A 27,755-nucleotide genomic window follows, 5' to 3' on the forward strand; every position below is an offset into this window, starting at 1 on the left:
AAGCCTCAGTCAGGATCTTTTTACCAAGTGTTATTATTGCTCTTGGGGCATGAGTTTTTTCAAAGAGATTTTTATGGACAGTATGCGTTCAGGGTTTGAACTGAAGAGATGTACAATTTGAAAAAATTATAAATAAAGATGTGCAAACTTAAAATTACATTATAATAACATAAGTATATTGATTTACGGCCCAAAAAGATATTGCAGATGAAGTATTTTCAAGAATAACCAGGGCCAGGGGCCAATTTGAGGCCCCACGCACAGTTTTTGATGAGTGCTAGTGGAGCCTCGCAGCGGCGAAACCGTGCCGCGCCACCCTAATTGCGCCACATAAGCACATAGGTGCGCCTCAGATGAGGCCCCCCTCTGCAAGGTGTGGCCCCCCCCACAAGGTGAGGCCCCACACAGTCTGCATGATCTGCCTGTAGTGAGGGACGGCCCTGGGTACGGCAGCAGCAGTACCGGGATTAATTGTAGTTGAAATATAACCAGTGATGCATGACGTCCACTGTAGTGGACAGGTGGTTAATCATGATTTCCTCCAAACATAAATACTTTGATAATTTATGAATTATATGATTCCTTAGTTGTTACTTGATATCACCACATTTGTTATACCTGCAGGGGACGCTTTCCATAAAAGGACTGGCAAGATATAGATGGGTAACTTGGTCAATGTGTCTTTTCTGTCATCCATCTTAGTTTAGAGACATGTATCATGCACTTACACTGACTTGGCACTGAGTGGCAGTGTATGGGATGATGCAATAGGGTCCTATGTAGTGGCTGATGGTGCAACTATGCAAAAAAAAAACAATGCATATACAAGAAAACACCTTTTGAATAGCTGTCCACTGTAGTGACCTCTATGCATGAAAGGGATTCGTGTTCACCAACACGATTTCCCCCTTTTTTTTTGTGTCACACAGAACGATTTTAAAAGTAATGTATTTCTATTGGTAGTGTGTGTGCCGAAGACCGGAAGCTGTGTGGTTCATAAAAACATGTTCTTACTCAATATCAAGCCACGATTATTGTTTTTATTTAAAATCGTTTAATGTCGGACTTTTTTTGCTGTCCGCGAGGAAAAAAAACGGGGCTCAGAGCCTTAGAATACTGAAATCTGTATTTTTAAAATCTTTTTATGCTTCTAATTTGTTATTCTTTTCTAAATAACACACTGTTATTTACTCCCCGTTTTTAGAGATTTGGGTACGGAGGAAAAGAGAGGGTTTTGTTTTCTGACACTTTGTGAGTTCCCTGACACAGCGGGGACACACATCTATGTATAAAAGACATTAAAAAGTGCCTTTTGCATGATTGGAGACCTTTAAATCACGTGAAAATATTATGCCAAGAAACCTGTTAGCTCATGGTAGTATCTCTACAGTATCATCAGTGTTATTCAAAGATTATGTAAAATACAAACAAACTGTGTTTGTAATGGAAAAGTTTGATATATAAAGCATATATATAATAATGATTATAATAGAAAACATTATTATATATAATATGTAGGAATATAATATTTTTTGATCTCTTAATCTATGCGTTGTGTCCTTCCCTTCACACAAGTACACACACAGGGCCCCATTCTGATGGCCATTTTGGCTGCACTGGTTAGCTGTTAGAGGCTGGTGACAACAGAGGGTGAAGTGAATAGTCCAAAAAAAAATTTTTATGAAAAGATAAGAGTCTCTGGTACATATACTAAATGACATGTTTGGGTGATTGCACTCTTTAGTTTCAAAATGACAGAAAAGCAAAAACATACATTTAGCATTTTCTATTTCCTATTCCATTTCCGCCTATGATTTATGTGTGTTTAAGTGTTAATATTACAAAGAGATACACGGGATAAGGCCAACACGGCCCCCTTCAGAGGAGCCCACATTTTCACTATTTTCGGTTATGGGAAAGTTCCAAACATTAACCAAAAATAATAATCTTGCAGAAGAATATTTGTATACAACCATCCGTTTAATAAACTAGACATATTAAAGTAATGAAAAAACATGGTTGTGCTTTGTTCTACCTCGGGTAGGGGTATTTCGTCATCTGGATAACTAAAGCCTTTTTGGGGGGTTTGTTCCTCTACTGTCGTTCAGCATCAGTTACCATGGAGATCTGAAGTTACCTACTGTAACTCCAGCTTCTATGAGTATTGGCGAAGTGCTCTAAGGCTATCGCTATTGGGTAATCCCATGCGCACCCGCACAGCACTGAAACACTTGTAGTCCACGCCCACCTGCAGAGTGGGCCCCACCTTCGGGCTCCCTTCCGGTATAAATAGGAAGGAGGCCCGACAATCTGCTCCCATACAAAATAACTTTTCTTCAGCTATTCGTGGAGCCATTGGGGCCCAGCACTTAGAGGGCTTCGCCAATACTCATAGACGCTGGAGTTACAGTAGGTAACTTCAGTTCTATTTCGTATATGGCTTCACCCTCTAAGGCTATCGCTATTGGGTTAAGAGCGAAGCATGATGTAGTCTGCACCCCACTGCGTCCGCCCGGTACTAGAAGCACAGACACACCTGCTCAGATAATAACCCATGCCTATTGCGCCATGCGTAATGGTGCATCGCCGTCCCTTGAATATAGCATAACATGAATATTTTCCATGAGGGGACGAAGGCTGGGAACAATACATACCTGCCGATGTGAAAAAGTAGAGACGAAGGTCATACTTTGCCCAGCGACAAAAAGAGGGGAAACAGCAGCTCTCTGCGTGCAGACAGGCAGGAGAGCGCACAGCTGGATCCCTGACGTCACTCACTCTGACAAGACACTCCGTACAGGGTGTGTCAGAGAGGAATGGGAGACATCCCTCAAATACAATTGAATAAATGAACAGGGGGAAGACCAAGATGCAGCAGTGCAAATGTCTTCCACTGACATTCCTCCGTGCAAAGCCGTGGAGGAGGACATTCCTCTGGTGGAGTGCGCATTGATGTTCTCCGGGGGATCCACCCCATGAGGAGACATGCCTGTGACACAGCTTCACACAGGCAGTGTGACAGCTGTTGTGCAGACAGAGGCTGCCCGATCGAGCGCTCTCTATAGTGCACAAACAGGCGCTGAGAATGGCGCAAGGCAGCAGTGCACGCCACTAGCAGGACAGCGCGCACACAGGACAGAGGAGATGAGACGCGGCTTCTTCCTCCGACCTGTGAGGAGGGGGAAAGAAGCCAGCCAGGGTGATCACTCTCGACTCTAAAAGAGCTTGTGATGACCTTTGGCATAAAAACCGGGTTAGGGCGTAAAACAGCTGAACTGCCATCTCCTTGGATCCGGAGGCATGACGGAGCCACAGAGAGAGCAGACAAATCACTCACCCTTTTCGCTGATAGAGCCAAAAGTAATACTACTTTGGCTGACAACAGTTTAAGGGGAACCTGGTCTAAAGGTTAAAATGGGGCTTTGCTTAGTGCGCGTAAAACCAAAGCCAAATCCCACTGAGGCGCCAGTGCGCGTGACACAGGTCTGAGTCTCCGTACTCCTAGCATAACACGGCTGCTGCGCTCTGTGAGCCCCTCTGTTCAATTTGCATATTGCAATTCGAATATACATTGCTCTGATGAGAGCAACGCGTGTGCGCGCCCAGAACAGCAGCCGCCTGGCTGCGTTCAGAAGCTGCGCAGATCGTACTCCTCCCTGGCGATTGAGGTAGGCTGCTTCCATAGCCATGGCCTGTTGTCTGTGCGAATCAACACATTGATTGTACAGCAACGGGGCGACTCCCCCGTTCTTTTCCGAGATTTAGAAAAATAGCGGAGTAAAAACCGCGCAAGACACTGTTCCTGGGATGACAGGAGTGTTTTTTGTATCCCATGGAACTGCTGGGGGGAGAGGCTTCTCTGTGATGTGCCGTAATGGTCGTCATGGTGACGAGCCACGCCATCACCACCGCTGCCCGTGAGGCAAAAGGGCTGTGAGGGAGTTTCCACACGCTGCATTTCACTCCGTCTCTCATCATGCGGCGCGTACACGCCCAGGGGATGAGAGGTGTGTGCATGCTGTCCACCCGAGGCGTTATAACAGTGGTCGTGGGTTATTATGACCGTGTGTAGGAGGCATATCTGGGACAGAGGAATGCTGCGAGCTCTGCAGTTTATAAACCAATAGGTTAAAAACAGCAGGCTTCTGCAGCGAATGAACCACCTCTGGAGTGTCCCCCTTTTGGAAGAGACCCAAGGGTATCATCACGTGACCAGCTGACGCCAACGCCGAGCAGCTGCGTCACGGAGAGTGCTGTGTGGGTTGTGAGACGCCGGAGGAGAGCTGTGTTAACTATGTTCGTTATTCTCGTGACCAGGAGAGAAGCTTTAAAATGAGACTAAATGGAGTCTCTGAGAAGATTCAAATGGGATACTTTAATTAAAAAGGCGCGGTAGTGTTACAAACAGAATATTGTTCTGGTGAGGAGAGAAAAGCTGCAGCTCCCTCTCGCAATGGCGGCCGTGAAGAAGAGACACCCAAGTCTTCGTACTTCCCGCTTCCTGGCTGTTCGCTCCTCCTCTCTGGGAGCTGTAGTGACGTAGGGGACTCCCCCCTCGTTCTTCTGAGTCCGATCCGATATTACGTTATACGGAGGATTCCGACATTTTACATTCATTGCTTACTTCCACATGCCTCTTCTCCTCATATTCTCTTTGATAACTTTTCATTTAACACATTCTAAACGCTGTAATTCATACTTTAAAAATACTGGAAATACTTCACGGCATTTTGGTTTCCGGTGGAGTTCCGGATGTTGTCACATGCTACCCACGTCTGTAAACAATAATGTATTCAAATAAACTGTACCTTCATTTAATATTCAGCATGGTAGTATCTCGACATCTATAGTTGTAGTGTTAAATCAGTAGGTTTCGGTTTGCACCACTCCATGTCATTTCGCTACTAAATTCACCTCTTTAGGAAATCGTATATTAGCCACATGCTAAATGCTAACCGGAGATGAAGGATTTTCAGAATAAAAGCTTAACTGGTTGTGCACGAGAATTTCTGTTTTTTTCAGTATAAAACAGCGTTTAAACTGACGGTATGTTTAAGCTACATTATACCATCAAAACATTGATTTTAATTTCTAACAGTCCCTCGTTACACACCTAAAAGGTGTGTATCTAATACTGAAATCAATGAGTTCTTCATCTGAATTTTGCATAGTACATAACTCATGTTACAAAAATACAATCAAAATGGAATGGTTCAATAGCCTTAACTTTATAAAAATACAAAAAATACTTTGACTGTGCTCAAACATAAAAGTTTTCCCTTGTGCATAACTTCTATTGTTTACATTCAATATCATTCTTCAAATATTGCAGCAATGGCTTGGTATTAGAACATTTCTTCCTCCCTCCTTTCACAGAAACCGTTCCCATACCACGCTCAGTGTTAAAGCACTTGTTTTTTACAAAGTGAAAAGAAACAAACCATTTTAGAATAGCAATGATTTATAAAACATGAGATCCACCATATTAGAATAGTATAAAGTAATAAAGAATAAAATAAAATATCTTGGATTGGCAAAGTAAATTGAAAAATAAAAATAAACTATCTTGGAATAGTGTAAAGTAAATTGAAATGGATTCACTCCATTTTAGCATTTTATTTTGCTCACTTCTTCACATGATTTCATCATTTAAAGAATCACATCGGCTGGACATTCATTGATCAATCTCATCTCCGAACATCCATATCATTTAAACTAACTCATCATTGTCATCAACATCTGTATACGGGGGTTGGTCGTCTTGTTCTGCTTGCATTTGTAACTGTCTCCTCATGAGAAATTTACCCTCCCTCCTTTCATACCATTTAAGGCAGGGGTGTCAAACTCATTTTCACCGAGGGCCACATCAGCATAATCGTTGCCCTCAAAGGGCCAGATGTAACTTATAAATGTAACTAAATGCAATGTAACTAAATGCAATGTAAAATAAATGTAACTACTCCTTAATGTTAAATAACTGAATGTATTACTTATTCAAGTTACAAATATTACATATATATTTGCATAGATGTAAAAAATATGTTTGCTTGTTGCTCTGTTATTATAACATAAATCCTTTTAATTTGTCAGGTTATGAAACCCATATTACTCCATCAATCAACGATCAAACTATCCAAGTGAATAAAGAAAAATAACATCAAACACAAGTTATGACATTAACTTTGTTCAAAACTTGAAATAACAAATAACTGTAAAACCAACAATTGTGAGCTGCTAAGAACATGTGTGACAGATGTAGCATTTTACAAAAACAAATGGCTGCACACAGCCTTGCAGGGGGCATACATCCAACTCATGAGAGATGGTTTGATTACAGTAAACATTTGTTTGCAGAAACACATAAAACCTGCAAACACTAAATACATTGCTACACATATAAAGTAGTATATGTAATAAACTCAAAATAACAAAATAAGGGTTGTCTCAGTCCACAACTATATTGGTCAAGTTTTTAGGTTAGTTTTTGATGAGGAGATGCTGCCTGTCCTTGAACACACCATGTGGATCCCCTCTCCACCATCCTCATCCATTGATCATGTTCTGTAAATAACAAACACAAAACAAAATGCAAACACAATCATTACATTGCACATAGTTTAACTATTGTTCTTCTTGGTTGAATTGCATTTTATTATATATTATTAGGTTTTTTCAAATGCTTACCAATGTGTTTTCTGACCAGATGTCTGACACCGTTTTTCCGTGGCCAGTGTGTCAATGTCTGGTTTTAGGTCCTGTGCTGTAGCAATCCGTAGAACAGCGTGGAGGTTGTCGTCAGTGATGCGTGATCTGTGCTTGTTTTTGTTTAGATTCATTATTGAAAACATCTGTTCGCACAGATAGGTGCTCCCAAACATAGACAGAACACGGGCAGCATGAAGTCGAAGCTTTGGCATGAAAGCAGGGGGCAGTAGACGGTAAAAGTCCTGGATTGTAACATCCTGGAACTTTGCTCTCAGGCCACTATCGCTTTGAAGCTCTATTAACTCCATCTGAAGTTGTTGGGGTGCAGTGCACACGTCGGTGGTGAAAGGACTAGCAAAGATGGCAAATCCAGAGTGCTGTGGTCTGAAGTCAGAGAATCGCCGATCAAACTCATTCATCAACAGGCTCAGTTTGGTAGCTAACTGAGCACATGAGAAAGTACCGGGACATGAGGCTGAGATGCTCTGAGAAACAGGAAAGTGGGCAAGATTGTCCTGTTTCACTTGGCACATCCATAGGTCAAGTTTACGCTGGAAAGCCGTGATCGTGTCGGACATCTGCGTGATGACTTGTTTGCGTCCCTGCAGCTTCTGATTCAGTTGGGCGAGATGTTCGGTTATGTCACACAACATAGCAAAGTCACACAGCCAGTTTGGATCTGACAGTTCAGACAAGGGTTTTCCTTTACTCTGCATGAAAAGAGCAATGTCTTCCCTAAGCTCAAAAAATCGTTTGAGGACTTTGCTCCTACTCAGCCACCTTACTTCTGTATGGTACGGCACGTCTCCGTGCTCCGAGCCCATCTCCTGCAAGAACAGCTGGAACTGACGATGATTCAGGCCACGCGCCCGAATGAAGTTCACTGTCTTCATGACCGTGGTCACTATATCATCCATCCCCAGCACCTTCCCGCACAAAGCTTCTTGATGGATAATGCAATGATACGTTATCAGAGGCGTGTGACAGTTACTTTCTTGCATTTTCTCCTTCATTAGTCCAACCAAGCCCACTTTTCTTCCACACATTGCAGGTGCACCGTCTGTAGTTAATCCCACCAAGTTTTCCCAGGGCAATGCGTTTTTACTGACGGACTTCTCCACTGCATCAAAAATGTCCCGTCCCGTTGTGGTCCCATGCATGGCAGCCACATCCAACAGCTCCTCAGTGACAGAGAGGTCCGACTTCACGCCTCTAATAAAAATAGATAGCTGCGCTGTATCCGTGTTGTCTGTGCTTTCATCAACAGCTAATGAAAAAGCTATGTAGCTGCGTGTCTCTTCGGCCAGCTGTGTTGCCAGGTTTCCTGCTAGTTCCTTAACTCGGTCCGCGATGGTGTTTCTTGATAAACTGACATTTTTAAAAGTCTGTATCTGGTCGGGACACACCTGCTCACAGACCTTCAGCATGCACTGCTTCAAAAACGCTCCCTCTGAAAAAGACTTTGAAGCGCGGGCGATTTCTTCAGCCACAACAAAGCTAGCTTTCACTGCCGCGTTGTTTTTGGTTGTGGCTTTCGCGAACACATTCTGCTGCGATCGCAGTTTGCCTTTTAATTCTTGGGCAATTTGTTGTTTTTCTTGATGGCTAAATTTGGCATACTTACCTCCGTGTTTGGTCTCAAAATGCCAACGTAGATTGTACTCTTTGACAACCGCCACCGCCTCATAACACAAAAGACATACCGGTTTTTCTCCTTGAAGCACAAACATGTATTCGCCTTCCCATCTTTCTTGAAACACCCTTCCATCTGCATCAATTTTTCTCTTCCTGGACATTTTGGGATCATTATTTGTATTTCTCAATTCCACTTGTTGGGAAAATCGCATCGATGTGGAAACACTGCAGTCTAGTGGCGGGATGCCGTCACTTCGCGGGTAACATAATCGGCATGTATTGTGGGAAATGTAGTTTTTGGTCACGGCACGCATTTGACTTATTTATTTTTAGACAATCAGACCTATTAAGAAAAAAAAAAAATTAAGAAATATTAAAAAAAAAAAAAAAATGCAATGTAATGTAATTAAGCTCTCGCGGGCCACATAAAATGACGTGGCGGGCCACATTTGGCCCGCGGGCCTTGAGTTTGACACGTCTGATTTAAGGTATGAAAGTAATATGTTCTCTAGAAGAGGCCGTCGTGATCAATCGGTACATTCTACTCTGGGGTACGGCATTCAAGACAGTCATTTCTGGGAGAAAATGTTGGTCAGTTACAACGGTTGTAGAATTTCATCACTTAAAAGTTCCTACTCAGTACCTTTGCGTGGTCTGTTCTAATGCAGTGATAAAGTCCCTGAAATGGTGTGAGAACCGGTGGAATATCAATAACGCATTATACTAATTTATTTTCAATTATGGTCTACTTAAATACCTATGCTAACCCCTTTAACAGTGTGTGGAACCTTGGGTGCCCGAGCATGTGATAATTACTCCCTCCTTTAACAAGGATTTTAAAAACAGAAGTCATTTCATTAATGGTTTGTAGTTCAATTCAGGAATTACACTTATGGCAGATATGTTTCTCCTTTAAATAACATCTCTAAATGTCAGGTCATCTGGTGAATGGATGACCATTAGGAGCTGGTGGCGCTTGTCTTTTAAAACTCATATTCTGGTGCCGTGCGCTCCCTCTGAAGCTGCAAGTAAGATTTAAAACATCTGCAGGGTGGATCGAGCGACCCCTTCTCCCTGAACGATATTTGTTGTAAAATATGCACCATCACAATGAGTGATCCAAGGCCCCGCATGTATTACTCCCAATTATATTATTTTTTTTTTTAATTAAAATGTGCAATCTCTCTTTGTCCAGTGTCTTTTTAAAACTCTACATCTTGGACGAAAAACAAATGTTATTTCCACCTTAATCTTCCCTCCTGAGGTAATAACCATGCTACAATGGAGAAATCTATACTCTAGATTGGAATACTATCTTTGGCTTGGTACTAGCTCTACCTTTAACATTTTTCATACGAATAAAGATTTGTCTACTTTTATAGAGTGGTTCCGAAAAAAACTGTAGATTTGAATTGTAACAAATTAAATCTTCCCTGGTTCACACATGAATAAAAATCTCTTAAAGAATAATTTGTTCATATGATGAAAATATTGAATAATATGTTCTACCCTCAGTGTGTTTTTAGGGTTATTTAATAGTTTCCTCTTTCTTTCTTTATAAATTCACCAATTGATTAATTCATGGCTAATAAATCTTTTTCTTTACGTATTTCTTGTTGGTGAATAAGTGTGTTTATGTGTAAACTCACTCACTCCCGTTTTCCTTCTCTCCCCCTCTGGTTGTTAAGCCACGACCCCCTCACGTTCTGCCGGACCATGCCAACTCCTCCGTCCACCTTCTCCTCAGTCCATCCGCTCTTAGATCCTTCCGCTGTAACTCTTTTGAGTGGCCCAACTGCTTTGCATTTCATCTCCTCCTTTACAGTCTCTACTTTGTTGCATGGACGGCGTATTCCGCTCTCATGTCCCACCCTCTGCTCTTGTGCCCAATCCCGTGGCTCAGCTTGGAACTTCATGTCCTGTGGGGGACCGATGAGAGTGTGCCTTTTATGTCACCTGTAGTTCTGGATTCCTCAGGTGGAGATGGTTCTGGATAAAGTCTTGTCATTGTTGGTTCAGCTCTGGTTCTCTGTCTGTTCGATGGAGAAGGAGGAATCTTCCGTGGTGAGGTCTTTTGTCTGCTTGGAAGTTGGGGTCGTAGCGTTCTGACAGGCGGATAGATAGAGAGAGAGAGATCTCGGGACGCATTATCTATAGTTAATTCTAACACACTGAGGTAAAATAAATCCAACCTTTTCCACTCTATTTTCCTAATCTTACTATCCATCTTAGTTGTGAAATGTCATCTAAACACAATTCATGCCTACTAATAATTTTACCATATCCTTAAACATTGCTTTCACCCACTGTAACATGTCTACTCCAATTAACTTTTTCTGGAAACCATTTTCTTCTATACATTTAAATACCTACATGTTTCAAGCACCACATATTTCACACACTATAAAATAACGTCCCCATATTTTCTCCATCATTTTAAATCTCAGTTATTTAGAACATAAGTAACTTTTGTGACTGGACATATCTGCAAATGTCGCCACTATCTGCTGGGAGATCCTGTTCATAGGGTTTGTACGTACAAAGCTGTACTTGTGGGTTAGTAGCCTGTTTCTACTGTAATCATTTTCAATAATTGTGCTCAGATAGGTCACCGGTCGGTTGTTCATAAACTTAACAGGGGGTGTTTCTGGTACAGACTAAAACATGGATCCAGTGTATTTAGAGATTCCCCTAATCTGTTAATCCCCATCACTTACATATCCCGATCACTTAAACCCATCTCATCATTTGATACAAGAACTGCATATAAGGGGGGTGAATCATCTTGATTATAACCGCCTCACCTTTGGGAACGAGTATTTCTAACTCCTCCTTTTGTTGCTCAGCTGATCTTTTGGCTCTGGGGATAAGTGAAAGTCTCTGAAACACAGCTGGAGTTCTGTTAGTGATGTGGGCATTCTCTATGAGTGAACTAATGGATCCATGTCTTACATAATATTGTACTCCCCATCCAACCAACAAGGTGCCAAGTGTAATGAGCACAATCAACAATGCTATTCCGACTCTTATCCCTAGGGGACCCCACAATTGGTTTGGCTTTGTTCTTGTCATCATCTCTATTTTATCCCTGGTTGTGTCAGTTACAGAATTTAAATAATGAGTACTAAAATAACATATGCAAAAAATTGGACTCTTTTTCAGATGTAAAACAAAAAAAAGGTTTTCACATTAATGTACAATCTATAAAAATCTATAGACAATTCGTCTTTTGAGCTGTTTCTATCTTTATCTTATTTCTATTTATTGTTTTGTTCCAGCTCTGCCAAATCAGTCCTAACTTCCAATCATTTTCTGGAAGTTGCCAGTGAAGGGTGACAATATGTGAGGTGGTGTCAATTTGCTCCTTTTTCCTTACCTTTAAACCGGAGCGCGTGTGAAGTTCGTTACAACTTCTCAAACTTCCGTCCACCGGGGATGAGCCCACTGTCTTTTGTGAACTTTCACCCTCACCCAATCACCTGGCCGAACAAGAGTCTCTTCTGGTGTCTCGTCTGGTATCTCTGTAGTTTTCCTAGCCTGCTGTGTAGACAAAACTTGCATAATATTACTCAGAGTTCTGACATATTCATCCACTTCTATTTGTCTAATATCTAAAACTGGACCACTCCCTCCTCGGAGAAGGGCCAAGCTTTGGCATACCTCTTGTTGTTATGAGACCTATTGTTAACTGCATGTTATTATTTATTAACTACAACGTCACCGAATCAACATATCTGTATAATCATGACACTCCCTCCTTTGAGCATAACATGCTCAATTAATATTGCAATGATTACCCTATTATGAACAGGACATGTAAAACCCATAACGTTGCATTAAATAAATATAACTTCTCTGTGTACCCATAAGGCGTACAAAAATATCGTATGATGTATGGCTTTCTGATGGTAAACATCTATATTCACTAAAAAATCTGCCATTAGCACAACAAATAGTTTACTTGTTTCAATAATGTCTTTTGTCATGGTATTATGCATCATCGTTGCTGCGAAAAACAATACCCCTTGTTTCGCTAATGCGTCTCAATAATTCTAGGATCAGAGGATGGCTGATACTGCTGAACTAACATATGATCAAATTAATTTCTCCAAACTGCAGGGAAAATATGAACTATTCTCACAGAGAGTGACCTGCATGAAGGGCTGGTGCCCCTCACTCAAATGAGATATTGCCTTACGCACTACACTATAAATCAGTAAAGTTACTCAAGAATAAATAAATAAAGACTGATTCTTAAAACGGTTGTAAAAACCCTACAACTTCTTCCTCCAAGCTCTCAATCAGTGTTATGTTATTTAATCTGCGGCTCATGCCTTAAAAAAGATACTTCAGACCGATTATAAAATTGTGTTTATGAGAAAAATGTAATCTGACTCCATAAATCCCATAATTGTTTGATGAAAAACTACACTTCTACTAACAATAAATGAAGTTCCCCTTTAAACACAGCCCCGGTCTTCTGACGGGGTCTATCTATGTACTGGCTGGAAAATGTTGGGCCAGTTTCTGTCGCTCCGTTACTGTTCTCCCACTCACAGTCACTCTAGTTTTGCTGGGTTCTTGTTGACTTCTTCACTGGTTTGAGACAAGCGACCCTATTGGAACACCTCCCTTTGTAGCCAGACTTCACCACAGCAGAATCGAGTTTCTGTTTTCAGGTCTGGACAGCTTCACGTCAGGTGTATCGCCGCCCCTTGCATATTTTGGGTGGAAGCCCATCGTCTTGACCTCACTAGCTGTGTGGACACAATAGTTTTCTGTGTGGGGGAACAACATCACTCGTAATGTCTTTTCCTTCTCATAATTACAAAAATACTCTGCTAAATGTTCTACTATGTCTTAATCTTCTACTACTCTGTGGATGCTTTATGTGTAAATTTGCAATATTCTACTCACTATCTTTTAAATAACATTCAACCTCTCCCTCCTGTGGTGACATATGTGGCTCTACAGTATGTAGCTGGATTTCAAAATACCCTTGTGCTGAAGATGCATCACCTGGTGGTCTGGCCCTCTGAGCTTCCTCCATGTTCTGGTTGCTACCAGGCTGTCAGTGGCATTTGGTTCATGTTTGGCACACCTGTTCGTCTTTGACATCCCTGGGACCCCCTGCTTCTGTCGTCATCATGGAAACCTCCCCTGGGGTAAATGCATGGAGTGCCGTTGTTTGGTGCATTGTTCTGGGGACACTCTCTGGACCAATGTCCCATTTGGCTGCAATGGTAACATCTCTCAAACCGGAAACCTCTTCCTCCTTTTTGTCGGTTCTGCATCTGAATCTCTGGCACTAATCGAGGTTGAACTGTTTGAGGTGTATGCCCTGCCTTCTCTGGTTCTTTGGCTATCTTTGATGTAGCTGCCATTTGCCTTGCCGCTTTCTTGTTTTTATTAGCTTCGGTATATTTCTCAGCTATTTGTATCTTCAAGAGTCTCAGTTGTAATGCTACCATTTCTGTCTTTTGTGTTTCTCTTTGTCGTCGTCTTTCTTCTGTGATTTCTTCTAATCGTATGTTCTCTTCCATCAGGTGTTTTGATTTACTGGTTAGCATTCTTACTTCATACTCCAATTATTTGAGATGTTTGTCCGTGGAGTCTCCATTCAACTGCAAGACTTCTCCTATAAAACCAACATTCGGGGAGGGAGGAGGGACTTCGGCCAAGCTTAGATACAGCTTCGGAGTTTGGATAACTGGAGCCTCTTTGTTTTTTTCTGCTATGTCTTCCCTCACTGCCAGGTCTGCTACTTGGACCACATTTATGCTGTCTGCCAATAGGCTGGCATATTCCAGGTGGAGTATCAGACTTGTAACTCTTATAAATGTTTCTTCAGCTTCTCTCCATGGTTAGCTGTTGTAGGCATTTTTCGTGCTCATAGTCGAGTACTGTTCTTCTATGGGTTTTTGTTGGTCCAGGTTGATCATCTGCTGGAATCAGTCCTCTTGTTTGCCACTGTTCCAACAGTTTCTCTATTTGGTTCCATCTCTTCTGTCTTTTACTTGAAAAGGTCAAAGCATCTGATCTGGTTTTTACCCTTTCCTTGATATCTGCAATTGAGCCTGGCTCTGCGTCTGGTCTCAACTTAGTTTATTTCGGTGACATGCTCTCTTCCTATTCGAATGAAGTTATTAAGTTATCAAAGATCGAAGTACTAATCCTCCGACTAGCACCTTCGTTCCTGATAAATAACATCCTATGTCATCCGAACTTAACTTTAAATCTGGGTTTTTTTTTGTTTTGTTTTTTATTTACTCAAGGTTTTTTTAATTTTTAAAAATATATATTTTTGAAGTTATAGATTTTTTTTTTTTTAAGTTTTTTGTAAAATATTAGTAAAGTAAATTAAAATATAACAATTATGCAAATGTTAAAATATGAAATGTTAAAAATAAAAATTGTACAGTGTATGGTTTTGACTTTGAAAATTAGAAATCTGGTGAAAATGTACTGTGTACAGTATATACCAAAGTGTATGGAATTATGTAAATGTCATAACTTGTGTTAGCTTTCTGAATATTCTATAGTCTTATTTGAAAGAGTATTATTTAAAGTTTCTTATCTCATAATTAGAAACCACTTGCAATTCTATCTTGGCGATCAAGCATGTGTTTATTTATAACACTTAAAATTAAACTTCAAAATGCTATTGAATTTTTCTTAAGAGGTGTTTCCTCTATCTGTGTAATAATTCTGTACTACCAGCAGTAGGGCTGTGCAATTTAATCGATCCTGCGATATATATCGATATTTTGTTTTCGGAGAAAGTATCGATATTTCAGCCGCGGGTATCGATACATTAACTCCCATTCAAATCCCCCGTGTTCCGCCTGGCACTCTGCTCTCTGCCCATTCCCCCCCGTTCGCTTTGCATGAAGAGCGGTTACGTCAGCCAGCCGAGCCGCTAGTGTCGCTGTAGAGCATTTCTAGATACACAGACGCCGGTGTCTTCTTCTCGCAGTGAGTGCGAAGCGGTTCAGGAGAATGGCGGCAAACATTAACCACACTGGAGAGGGTCTTCTCTACCGCCGGAGATATCGGCCCAATCCCAAACCACTCCCTCGACGGAATGAACTCCGTCTGTAGCCACACTCGCAGCTCAACGAGGCTCCCTCCTGTCAGATGGAGGGAGTAAATACAGCAGCAAGCTTTGGGACGGCCTCCCCTCTCTCCGGCAGAAACAGAAAATGCCGTAACTGTATGTAACAACGGTTTCAAATCAGCATCTCTTAGACAAAAAGTTTAAATTAATAACTAAAATAAAACTCCTAACATCTTTCATTGTGTTTCAAAGCTCTTTTAGTTTTAAACCTGATGTTTATAAGCTTCTTAGTTTTTGCAACGGTCTGTAAATATACACAACTTTATAATAAAATGCACACATTTACCTTTTTCTAGACTAAACATAGGTATGATCCTAAGTTAAAACATATGAGGTTATCATGAGGTTGTTAACATCGCAGTTTGTCAGTGGATGTTTGCTGGAACTACTTGTTAACAGCTTGACAGCAGCGGACACACACAGCGCGACTCCGGTCAGGTACAGTGGCGTTTTCTCCTGGAGGCCAAGGGAAGCCAGGCTTCCCCTGTTTTTTCGGATTGTAGTTATCATTTTAATAAATAAATGAAAACACTTCGCTTAGTTTCGGAAATTATTTGTCGTGTGTTGCTGCCGGCCCGTCTCTCCCCCATTCTCATTGAGTATTTTACAAAGAGTGAAACAGCGACCCTCTTCAGGGGTGTCAAACTCATTTTCACCGAGGGCCACATCAGCATAATCGTTGCCCTCAAAGGGCCAGATGTAACTTATAAATGTAACTAAATGCAATGTAACTAAATGCAATGTAAAATAAATGTAACTACTCCTTAATGTTAAATAACTCTGAATTTATTACTTATTCAAGTTACAAATATTACATATATATTTGCATAGATGTAAAAAATATGTTTGCTTGTTGCTCTGTTATTATAACATAAATCCTTTTAATTTGTCAGGTTATGAAACCCATATTACTCCATCAATCAACGATCAAACTATCCAAGTGAATAAAGAAAAATAACATCAAACACAAGTTATGACATTAACTTTGTTCAAAACTTGAAATAACAAATAACTGTAAAACCAACAATTGTGAGCTGCTAAGAACATGTGTGACAGATGTAGCATTTTACAAAAACAAATGGCTGCACACAGTCTTGCAGGGGGCATACATCCAACTCATGAGAGATGGTTTGATTACAGTAAACATTTTTTTGCATAAACACATAAAACCTGCAAACACTAAATACATTGCTACACATATAAAGTAGTATATGTAATAAACTCAAAATAACAAAATAAGGGTTGTCTCAGTCCACAACTATATTGGTCAAGTTTTTAGGTTAGTTTTTGATGAGGAGATGCTGCCTGTCCTTGAACACACCATGTGGATCCCCTCTCCACCATCCTCATCCATTGATCATGTTCTGTAAATAACAAACACAAAACAAAATGCAAACACAATCATTACATTGCACATAGTTTAACTATTGTTCTTCTTGGTTGAATTGCATTTTATTATATATTATTAGGTTTTTTCAAATGCTTACCAATGTGTTTTCTGACCAGATGTCTGACACCGTTTTTCCGTGGCCAGTGTGTCAATGTCTGGTTTTAGGTCCTGTGCTGTAGCAATCCGTAGAACAGCGTGGAGGTTGTCGTCAGTGATGCGTGATCTGTGCTTGTTTTTGTTTAGATTCATTATTGAAAACATCTGTTCGCACAGATAGGTGCTCCCAAACATAGACAGAACACGGGCAGCATGAAGTCGAAGCTGTGGCATGAAAGCAGGGGGCAGTAGACGGTAAAAGTCCTGGATTGTAACATCCTGGAACTTTGCTCTCAGGCCACTATCGCTTTGAAGCTCTATTAACTCCATCTGAAGTTGTTGGGGTGCAGTGCACACGTCGGTGGTGAAAGGACTAGCAAAGATGGCAAATCCAGAGTGCTGTGCTCTGAAGTCAGAGAAGCGCCGATCAAACTCATTCATCAACAGGCTCAGTTTGGTAGCTAACTGAGCACATGAGAAAGTACCGGGACATGAGGCTGAGATGCTCTGAGAAACAGGAAAGTGGGCAAGATTGTCCTGTTTCACTTGGCACATCCATAGGTCAAGTTTACGCTGGAAAGCCGTGATCGTGTCGGACATCTGCGTGATGACTTGTTTGCGTCCCTGCAGCTTCTGATTCAGTTGGGCGAGATGTTCGGTTATGTCACACAACATAGCAAAGTCACACAGCCAGTTTGGATCTGACAGTTCAGACAAGGGTTTTCCTTTACTCTGCATGAAAAGAGCAATGTCTTCCCTAAGCTCAAAAAATCGTTTGAGGACTTTGCTCCTACTCAGCCACCTTACTTCTGTATGGTACGGCACGTCTCCGTGCTCCGAACCCATCTCCTGCAAGAACAGCTGGAACTGACGATGATTCAGGCCACGCGCCCGAATGAAGTTCACTGTCTTCATGACCGTGGTCACTATATCATCCATCCCCAGCACCTTCCCGCACAAAGCTTCTTGATGGATAATGCAATGATACGTTATCAGAGGCGTGTGACAGTTACTTTCTTGCATTTTCTCCTTCATTAGTCCAACCAAGCCCACTTTTCTTCCACACATTGCAGGTGCACCGTCTGTAGTTAATCCCACCAAGTTTTCCCGGGGCAATGTGTTTTTACTGACGGACTTCTCCACCGCATAAAAAATGTCCCGTCCCGTTGTGGTCCCATGCATGGCAGCCACATCCAACAGCTCCTCAGTGACAGAGAGGTCCGACTTCACGCCTCTAATAAAAATAGATAGCTGCGCTGTATCCGTGTTGTCTGTGCTTTCATCAACAGCTAATGAAAAAGCTATGTAGCTGCGTGTCTCTTCGGCCAGCTGTGTTGCCAGGTTTCCTGCTAGTTCCTTAACTCGGTCAGCGATGGTGTTTCTTGATAAACTGACATTTTTAAAAGTCTGTATCTGGTCGGGGCACACCTGCTCACAGACCTTCAGCATGCACTGCTTCAAAAACGCTCCCTCTGAAAAAGACTTTGAAGCGCGGGCGATTTCTTCAGCCACAACAAAGCTAGCTTTCACTGCCGCGTTGTTTTTGGTTGTGGCTTTCGCGAACACATTCTGCTGCGATCGCAGTTTGCCTTTTAATTCTTGGGCAATTTGTTGTTTTTCTTGATGGCTAAATTTGGCATACTTACCTCCGTGTTTGGTCTCAAAATGCCGACGTAGATTGTACTCTTTGACAACCGCCACCGCCTCATAACACAAAAGACATACCGTTTTTTCTCCTTGAAGCACAAACATGTATTCGCCTTCCCATCTTTCTTGAAACACCCTTCCATCTGCATCAATTTTTCTCTTCCTGGACATTTTGGGATCATTATTTGTATTTCTCAATTCCACTTGTTGGGAAAATCGCATCGATGTGGAAACACTGCAGTCTAGTGGCGGGATGCCGTCACTTCGCGGGTAACATAATCGGCATGTATTGTGGGAAATGTAGTTTTTGGTCACTGCACGCATTTGACTTATTTATTTTTAGACAATCAGACCTATTAAGCTCTCGCGGGCCACATAAAATGACGTGGCGGGCCACATTTGGCCCGCGGGCCTTGAGTTTGACACGTCTGCTCTAGATGTTACGGTGAAACAGTAGATTGCACTCTGTTGCGAGAGGAGGCCAGCCGAAATTTGCTTCCCTTGGTGAAAAAAAATGGAGGGATTGACCAATCAGATGAGGCTCACGTCATGCCCCTGCCAACCTGTGATTGGTCAGGGCCATGCCAAGGGAAGCCAGAGGCGGCTGGCTTCCCTTGCGTCACAATCCAATCAAATCGCATCAATTTAGTGGTGCAGTGACGCGTCCCAAAAAGCGGAAGTAAGCTGCGCTCGGTTTCCCTCGACAAAATAGCAATGGGATTTCTCCATAGGATTTTGGAAAATAGCTCGAAAAAAGGTCAGTGGAAAACAAACCTGTTAGGTAAATGCACGTTTTGTTCAGTCGGATAATATCCACATGTCTACCTTACTTTTATAATTTTCGAATCATAAATCTAATCGATAGAAGATAGATAGCGTCACTGCACCACTCTCACCGCCGTTAGAAAGTAGCAAGCAACTGAAGCAAGTGCAATTATGGAGGGTGGAGATTTGGAGTATTTAATCAAAAAATAATTGTACTAAACTTCCGCTGCAGCAGCAGCAGCAACAACAAATACAATCTGATGACAGGCCAATGCCCAAACTGGAGCTGTGTACAGCGAGGAACAAAGGAGCGAACCGGATGTAAAACGTTAAAGGTCTCCTGATTTAGTTTGTGAATGAATGCTTATTAGAGTTTCGGCTGGAGAGTGCGTGCGGACCAGGGCTCTCGACTAACTTTTTTCATCATCCTCCCGGAACCGTCCCGAAATACAATCTAAGCCGTCCCGAAATTATTGTGGACCGTCCCGAATTTAAAATATTAGTTTTTCTACTACTTATCATTAGTTAAAATCATTCAAAGTGACCTTTAACATAAATAAAACATCATACAAATCATTAGATGATAATTCATCAACCTTTTTATTTGAGTAAATCAGTCAATCACATGACAAAGGCCAAATATATTTAAACAAACACACAAACGAGAAAATTACTAATATTGAATCAAATCAAGTCCCATCCAATTATCAAAAAAAATCCAACACTCTGTCCTGAATACAGAACCCAGAGTAACCACTAACCAGGAGGACAGTCTGTAACACAGTCAGGAGACCTTTACAAACTGCCCCGCCCCTCGCACACAGACGGGAGAGAGAGATCTCGTCTGGATTGGAAAGCTCGAAAATACATCATAGACGCATGTTGTAGTCTTATTGCATATTAGAAACGGAGTTGGATAAACTAAAACTGCGATATAATGTTTATGTAGCAATACTACATATGACATATATTTTTTAAATGTCTCCAGTACCGATAAAAAGTCAGATAACGTCGGAGCTTAACGTCACCACTGTCTTTAATAATTCCGGCCCGGGCGGAGCCCGTTTAATACCGGGGTTCGGTACCCATCCATACATGGGGAGAGGCGCAGCATATTGCTAAGGACTAAATACGATGGAGGGTTCTCATCTCAGCCTTATTATCCATAGGGGATGAAGTGGAGTAAGTAAATAAAGAGGCCGGCGCTCCAGGGTCTGGTTCTGCTGTGCGTTTTTGTGATGTAACGGTAAAACATTTCAGAATTCCTCCACGGGATACCATTGTCATTTTACATCACTCAACCCGCGAAATACACACACTCAGTACATAGCCTACTGTAGATAGACCCGCGAATTTGCGGGCCAGGAATTCGCGGGCACAGCCAGCTGTGCGGCTGGCTGACAGCACATAGGCACAGCTTACGTATGTGTATGTGTATGTGTGTGTCTGTCTGTCTGTCTGTCTGTCTGTCTGTCTGTCTGTCTGTCTGTCTGTCTGTCTGTCTGTCTGTCTGTCTGTGTGTGTGTGTGTGTGTGTGTGTGTGTGTGTGTGAGTGTTTCGTATGGAATCAAATTAGGGTCAATAATATTCACAAATTATTTCACAGTCTGCAGTTGTATATCACCTGTTGTGCGCATGTGAAAAGATTTTGTGCATGTGTAAAAAAGTTTTGTGCACACAGATATAATTTGCTCGTGTAAAAACATGTTGCAGCTGTAGAAATATTTTGTGCGTGTGTGAAAAGTTTTTGCAGATATAATTTGCACGTGTAAAAAAGTTTTGCAGGTGTAGAAATATTTTGTGCAAGGATATTTACAACAGTGAGGTTTCACAAAGTCTGAGATACGGACACACACATTTCCTATCTGTGTGTGCGAACCTGAAGTTACAAGCTACAAGCTGCTATTTACGAGTACGAATTTTGACCCTGTTTTTACGCCTGAGTATGCTAGCCAATCAGCACGTTGCCCACTGACTAGCCAATCGGGACGTAGCCCACTGACCATCCAATCATAGGACACAAGGTTCTAACGCGTTCGTTTTGCTGACCTGCGCCACTTGGAGCGTGCTTGCGGGAGTCAACATGGAGGAGCCCGAGGCGAACTCTTGTGGGACACAGGTGGGTTAATTACATGCTACCACGGAGCATGCCACTACAGTTTTAATTAACTGACGTTACATCGTAATTAACTAAATATATCAAGACAGCTGTGCGTGCATCCCGGAGTTACTTAAATTGTATATTTAACGCTAGCTAGTTGATGTGGTCTTTGCTAATACTACTTTGTGCCACCCTCCTTTTTTGGGCTCAGTACTATCCCAACAAAGTATTTCCATTTACCTATATATAAAACAACATGGTAAAGCAGTAAAATACAGCTCATCTTTAAAAACGCAAATGTCATTTATTTGATGTATTTCCACAACCTCTTGTTTTCTTTGAATGCAGCCTCTCCATCCCAACTCGAACAGCTGACAAAATTCTGGGTAGGGTGGGAAATCCCTACAGACACCTTGAAGGTCCGAGTTGTGAAGGAGGCGTACCTGAAGTCTTCCACATGTTTTGGCACATTGCATGTACCTGGGCACTTCCAAAACTATGAGGACTTTTCCAAGCATGTGGAGAGCTGCATTGCAACCTATGTTACAGGCTTTGGTCTAGTTTAGATACTGCTCATCAGTATGATTCTGTTGCAAAAAAAACATTGTTTCAGTGTTATGGAGCTTCTGCTTTTGTCTTTGGTATTCTTTCACCTGAAAAGAGATCTCCATTTTAAGAATATCGACTCACAGAAACGAAACCTTTTGAGATTATTACTACTTCATTTGTTCCAGTGGTCAGCTCAAAATTGAACTTGAACATGACATTTTGTGACAGATACTATAACCTTTGCCTGGTACTCTTTTTGTACTGCATTTTGTTGGAAGGGCTGTTTGGATTGTGCCATATGTAGTTCTGGCACCTGGTTCAGGTAGTTGTAACCAATGGCATCATTCATTCTGTTAATAGTCAATATTTAGAAAATGGTCTATTACAGTACTTGTTATTGCTGATGTATTTACTTGAATCCTACAGCTCTTGTATCCAAAGATTCTAAGAAATAAACCATTGACCAGTGACTTTGGATGTTTGCTTCATTTCAATTTACCCACATTTTACATTTTTCACAACAATCAAAATTTGAATTATTATATTATATACCTTAAAATGTTCTGCGGCTAAAAAAGTAATTTCCATTCATAAACCACAGAACTGATCATTTGCTGTGTAAACATTTCCCCGGGGACTATTTTGAATGCAGGTTGAAGTCTCTGAAAATGATTTTTTCAAGTCGTAGCGGAATGAACAGAAGTCAATGTCAGGATGAAAGGTAGGGACATTATTGTGAGTTCTAAAATAGAACATTATACTACTACTGTAGTATCTTTCATGTAACAAGGAACTGCATTAGCTAGTGGAAAGCCATGTTATTCTAAGAGTAACATTTCAGGTTACTACAAATAAAGTAGGCCTCTAAAATTGAAATACATTTATTTTCCCTTTTCAAAATGAGAATATAACAGTCATGCCCTATATATATATATATATATATATATATATATATATATATTCCATCATCCTCTACCCAACCACCCCCACAAAAGTACCACGTATCTCCAGATGTGTTGGTGTTGAATGTTTGTGATCAACTGAAGGATGAAGTGTTACTTAAATTCTTCTTCAGCTAAATAAACTCTTTAAAAAGCCTCTTGGATCAGCTTGAAAAGTAGTCGTCACAAAGCTGAAAACAGGCTGTTTTTCTGACTTTGTAGAGATACGTGGTTTTCACAGGACAGAGACAAAGATACAAACACATGATGATCTTATAGAATATGATGCATTGATGGAGATTAAACTAGCCAACAGGATATAAAGGATTTATATGCAACTAATTACTGAATACTTCTTCCACTGCTGAAAGTTAGTATGCATTGTGCCTTATGCTTCCTGACTTGATTCAAGGACACCCTCTATGTAGTGAACTACAGCACTATAGATGTCTGCCCCAAAACACAATGAAGGAGCAGTAGGATTAAAAAGTTGATTCAGTCCTTCCAGTTCTTCGATGCCCAGGGGAGATGCCAGTTCAGGAACTTGTACTCCAATTTGATCCATGTCTGCAATTTCCACATCTGGAAAATGGATCCCCTGAAATAAAAAAGTAATCGGGTTTGTTAAAATAATTACATGGGATGACACCCTAAAACAGTGGTCAGGAACCTTTTCTAGAAATCATTTGGCTCCCAACAAATACAAATTCTAAATTACTAATACAGTCCATTATTTATTATTAAATTATTTCCACCCCACTGATTCAATTGTTGTTTTGTCTTGACATGAACACTAAACTAGATTTCAATCACTTGACATGCATTACTGAACTGTAATTTATTAAGCCATTTATTTAGTTTAAATGTTATCCTTGTACAGACTAAATAGACTAGTGCACTGCATATTCATTGCAGTTTTCAGGTGTTAATTTACCAGTGAAAGAAGTCAGCATCTTTTTTTCCTGCAATATTCTTTTTGAGGCCTACAAATTCAAAGAAAAATAAAATGAAAACAACTACAACAGTAGTTGTTTTCATTAGTTTTACATTTGTCAGATTGTGGCCTATGTCTTTGTATATCAACAAAACTATTCTATGCAACTGAAACTCAATGTTACATTGTGTTGCATAGCCCATTGTTGGCTTTGACACAAATTGTAATTCTGCTGTAGCCTGATTATGCATATGGTTGTTGCTGTGTACTATTGGAAGATGCCTGGTAAAGTGAAACACAGTGGTCCTGGTAGGCTAAATTCCAGTTCCTGTGTGTTGCATTTTCATTATAATATTAAGAACAGTGTAAGGATTTTGTCAAATAAACATATAACCAAATACTAACATTGTTATGACTTCTAAAAGAAAGCAAGGTGTGCTAACATTGGCTTCCTCCATAATGGTGAATAAAACACAGAACTACAAAACAGTTTTTTCCCCTTTACCTCGAAGTTGTCAGGAGGGCTGACAGGGCTCTGACTCTTCCCGATTTCCCACAGCTGGTTAGGAGTGAGGTTACGTTCTGTTCGGAGTGAATGGTTATTCCAGCCATCTGTGAATGTGTCAAGATCTTCCTGAATTCGGGGCAGAAAGACATACTGAGCACAGAAAAGGTGTGTGCAATTTGCTGGGCCGAGCAGGCCATCCTCCTCTAGGCTGTGGAGCAGATCGTAATAAATACTTGACACGACATTCCACACGTCACGCCACAGGCGCTCTATCCTGAAAGACAGTTGACAAAAATAAATGAATAAATGCAGTCCGTAAACAATTATCACACCTTTACGTTGCAAAAAATGCAAATAGTAACTCAATGGATTTTTCCCCATCCCTAATAACACTAATATGTACATTAATCTCAGCAACAACTTTTAGAACCATAATTAATGGCAGCACGTCACTATTAAGCGATACACTAGCAAAAGATATTTTGACCAAAGAAAGCTTTATGACAGAAGCTACAACCATACACTGATATTACCTTTGATTATGAACACTTTTCCCTGAGATGATGCTTCCCCTGCCGCACCCACGAACGTCAAACATATGTCTGGCAATGTCCACATTTTCCACACCTTGGTCTCCTCTGACCCTTGACATGTACAACCATACAGATACCATGTTAAGTAATTTGACAATGTGAAATTTGAATCTCTGTACTCTTAGAGCTGGCTGTATCTCCAGTTTTCTAAGTACAGCTATAGCCATTTAACAAGCTTCACTATTGGCTACTGGCTAATCCCCCAGGGAACCAGCAGTTTTAAAGATTTTGTTACCACAGAAACAAGAGGTTTTAGTATGAGACTGAAACATTCTTTATGGGCACATCACTGGAAAGACCTACACATAATATTGGGAATATGTCATGAGGTCATGTAAAGTAATATAAACAAGGAATGAATAATCCAATCTCATTCTAAGGCCATACCCATAAGTGTCATCACTGGTAAAGTGTTGTTTCAGAAATGACATATAGGGGGTGCTAGGGCTTCCTGGGCCTTTGCTTAATAGGCACTATATCCCCAACTATCAATTTACAACTTTTCTTGTAAAACTTAGTGAAAAATCTGTTGATCATGTAGGCCTATAGACCTTTTTGAAAAGCAGCCATTTTGACATAAAATAGTAGGGTAAACACAGGTGTTACCAGTGATACTAATTAATGTTCTGTTCCATTCAGATCAAACAGTCAGGGTGCTGCTATTGTGCATGTTGGCTCACTAGAAGGCTCTACTGCACTAAATAGAATGGAACCTTAATCAACTTAATTAATTTAACCTGTATTTACCTGCTAGTTCATGTCAATACGGCTGCCGTGACAAAAGTCTACCTTATTTTTATAAAATGGCCTAGACTGATACAAATCAGTGTTCTTTTAACTGTATCAAGTGCACCTGACATTTTTCTTCATATTCAGTATTTCCAATAATCCAATGTTTACATGTAAAAAAAAACACACACAAAACAAGAAATAGCCTGTTACCTGGATGGAAATCCGTGTTTGTCCACAGCCTCAAGGAAGAACTGCAGAGCTGTTGAAGCCTTGTTGTTATTGGCTACTTGTAGGTACATGATCTATGAGAGCATTTATAGAAAGGAAAAAGTAAGCACCACAGAAACACAGTACTCAAATAACCTATTAATGAATTAAATACTGACCCCATACTGTATGTGCGTGATAATTAACTTTAAAAAATGGCATTTAATATCAATTCACTTTTGTTCAATTGTAAAATAAACTCCAGGAAGCACTAACCTTTCTTGAAAATCCATCAATTCCACCAAATATTACCATACCATATCTGCAAAATAAAAAGGTATTAATTGCTTGATGTATCCACACCACATCTTGTCCCACCAAGTCCTTTGATGATTGAAATAATCTTCGTGTCCATCGCCAGACCCCTTTTTGTGGTGTTGTGCTGAATAACATGATGTGATCGGCGCCTACATAAGATGACCCGCACAATGTATAGTGAAATGTTTATCTTTGGCTACAATACTGCTTGTGTTTACATTATATAAAACATAGCTGAGGAAGAGCATTTATTGTTATAAATATGTTATTTGTGTCCTAAATATTGCTGATTGGTCTTTTAAATGAATGAAGTAAGGCTAATTTTGGCCTGAACTCGAGCAGTGAGGCATGTGTTTCAGGTTAAAGCTTTTGAAGTTCTGCCCTTTTCATGCAAAAAAGTATAATGCATGGACTGTAGAGTATATGAAAAAAATATAGAATTATATTTAAACAAATAAAAATAATTAATACATAAATCAATCATATACTGTAGAGTATATGATTTTTAAGAAAACATGAATCGCTCATCGTCTATTGCAGCGGGTTGTAAGGAGCATTTGTGTTGAGTAGGCCATACAGTTATTTATTATTGATTATGAAGATCGTATGGTTAGCCCACTTTACCGTTCCTTTTCGGTTCACTTGCTTTATTTTCCAGCTGACGTGAACACAAATCGGATTGGAAACTGAACCTTTTCGACCTTTGGCTAACTAACGTTACGTTACCTTCCTCTCCATATTAAATGCCCGGGGCATTATGTCAGGAAGCACCCGACAAAAGTGTTGCATTAATTTCTTTAACATTAACGTTACTCATTCAAACGGCACAACAACAACAAACGTTAATTTAGCCAACAGACTGTAGCTAGCTAAGACAATAGCAAAGACCACTTCAACTAGCTAGCGTTAAATATAAAATATAAGTAACTCAGGGATGCACGCACAGCTGTCTTGATATATTTAGTTAATTACGATGTAACGTTAGTTAATTAAAACTGTAGTGGCATGTTCCGTGGTAGCATGTAATTAACCCACCTGTGTCCCACAAGAGTTCGCCTCGGGCTCCTCCATGTTGACTCCCGCAAGCACGCTCCAAGTGGCGCAGGTCAGCAAAACGAACGCGTTAGAACCTTGTGTCCTATGATTGGATGGTCAGTGGGCTACGTCCCGATTGGCTAGTCAGTGGGCAACGTGCTGATTGGCTAGCATACTCAGGCGTAAAAACAGGGTCAAAATTCGTACTCGTAAATAGCAGCTTGTAGCTTGTAACTTCAGGTTCGCACACACAGATAGGAAATTTGTGTGTCCGTATCTCAGACTTTGTGAAACCTCACTGTTGTAAATATCCTTGCACAACATATTTCTACACCTGCAAAACTTTTTTACACGTGCAAATTATATCTGCAAAAACTTTTCACACACGCACAAAATATTTCTACAGCTGCAAAATGTTTTTACACGAGCAAATTATATCTGTGTGCACAAAACTTTTTTACACATGCACAAAATCTTTTCAC

At 40.7% G+C, this 27,755-nt stretch overlaps 3 protein-coding genes and 1 long non-coding RNA gene across 4 annotated transcripts; 1 reads left to right on the forward strand and 3 right to left on the reverse strand.

The window, feature by feature from the left end:
* Window positions 1–6,058: 6,058 nt before the first annotated feature.
* LOC307045153 (general transcription factor II-I repeat domain-containing protein 2B-like) lies at window positions 6,059–8,716 on the reverse strand. Its single transcript, XM_079690686.1, has 2 exons — window positions 6,685–8,716; window positions 6,059–6,561 (listed from the first exon to the last, which is right to left on the reverse strand). Coding segments are annotated over exons 1-2 (1,971 nt in total). The 5' UTR covers window positions 8,655–8,716; the 3' UTR covers window positions 6,059–6,560.
* A 7,379-nt stretch (window positions 8,717–16,095) lies between these two features.
* Window positions 16,096–19,054, reverse strand: LOC307044089 (general transcription factor II-I repeat domain-containing protein 2B-like). Its single transcript, XM_079689130.1, has 2 exons — window positions 16,945–19,054; window positions 16,096–16,821 (listed from the first exon to the last, which is right to left on the reverse strand). Coding segments are annotated over exons 1-2 (1,971 nt in total). The 5' UTR covers window positions 18,915–19,054; the 3' UTR covers window positions 16,096–16,820.
* A 1,864-nt stretch (window positions 19,055–20,918) lies between these two features.
* LOC307042408 lies at window positions 20,919–23,489 on the forward strand. Its single transcript, XR_013809104.1, has 2 exons — window positions 20,919–21,474; window positions 21,805–23,489. It is a non-coding gene; the product is annotated as an uncharacterized lncRNA (long non-coding RNA).
* On the reverse strand, window positions 22,473–27,469 carry LOC307042406 (uncharacterized protein). Its single transcript, XM_079686269.1, has 6 exons — window positions 27,274–27,469; window positions 26,197–26,242; window positions 25,924–26,015; window positions 24,922–25,032; window positions 24,386–24,662; window positions 22,473–23,544 (listed from the first exon to the last, which is right to left on the reverse strand). The coding sequence occupies exons 2-6, from the start codon at window positions 26,233–26,235 to the stop codon at window positions 23,335–23,337; spliced, it is 729 nt and encodes a 242-aa protein (XP_079542395.1). The 5' UTR covers window positions 26,236–26,242; window positions 27,274–27,469; the 3' UTR covers window positions 22,473–23,334.
* Window positions 27,470–27,755: the final 286 nt, after the last annotated feature.

The sequence above is a fragment of the Notothenia rossii genome (genome assembly GCF_949606895.1).
Source record: "Notothenia rossii genome assembly, chromosome: 6".
Taxonomy (NCBI): Eukaryota; Metazoa; Chordata; class Actinopteri; order Perciformes; family Nototheniidae; genus Notothenia; species Notothenia rossii.

What these genes read in the sequence shown, in the direction of transcription:
- LOC307044089 (XM_079689130.1), bottom strand. Translation starts at nt 18,914, where the DNA reads ATGCGTGCAGTGACCAAAAACTACATTTCCCACAATACATGCCGATTA.
- LOC307042406 (XM_079686269.1), bottom strand. Translation starts at nt 26,235, where the DNA reads ATGGTAATATTTGGTGGAATTGATGGATTTTCAAGAAAG. An exon ending in AAACACGGATTTCCATCCAG is followed by an intron (nt 25,033 to 25,923) that starts GTAACAGGCTAT and finishes GTACATGTCAAG; the next exon opens with GGTCAGAGGAGACCAAGGTG. An exon ending in GCCCTCCTGACAACTTCGAG is followed by an intron (nt 23,545 to 24,385) that starts GTAAAGGGGAAA and finishes TTTTTATTTCAG; the next exon opens with GGGATCCATTTTCCAGATGT.
- LOC307045153 (XM_079690686.1), bottom strand. Translation starts at nt 8,654, where the DNA reads ATGCGTGCCGTGACCAAAAACTACATTTCCCACAATACATGCCGATTA.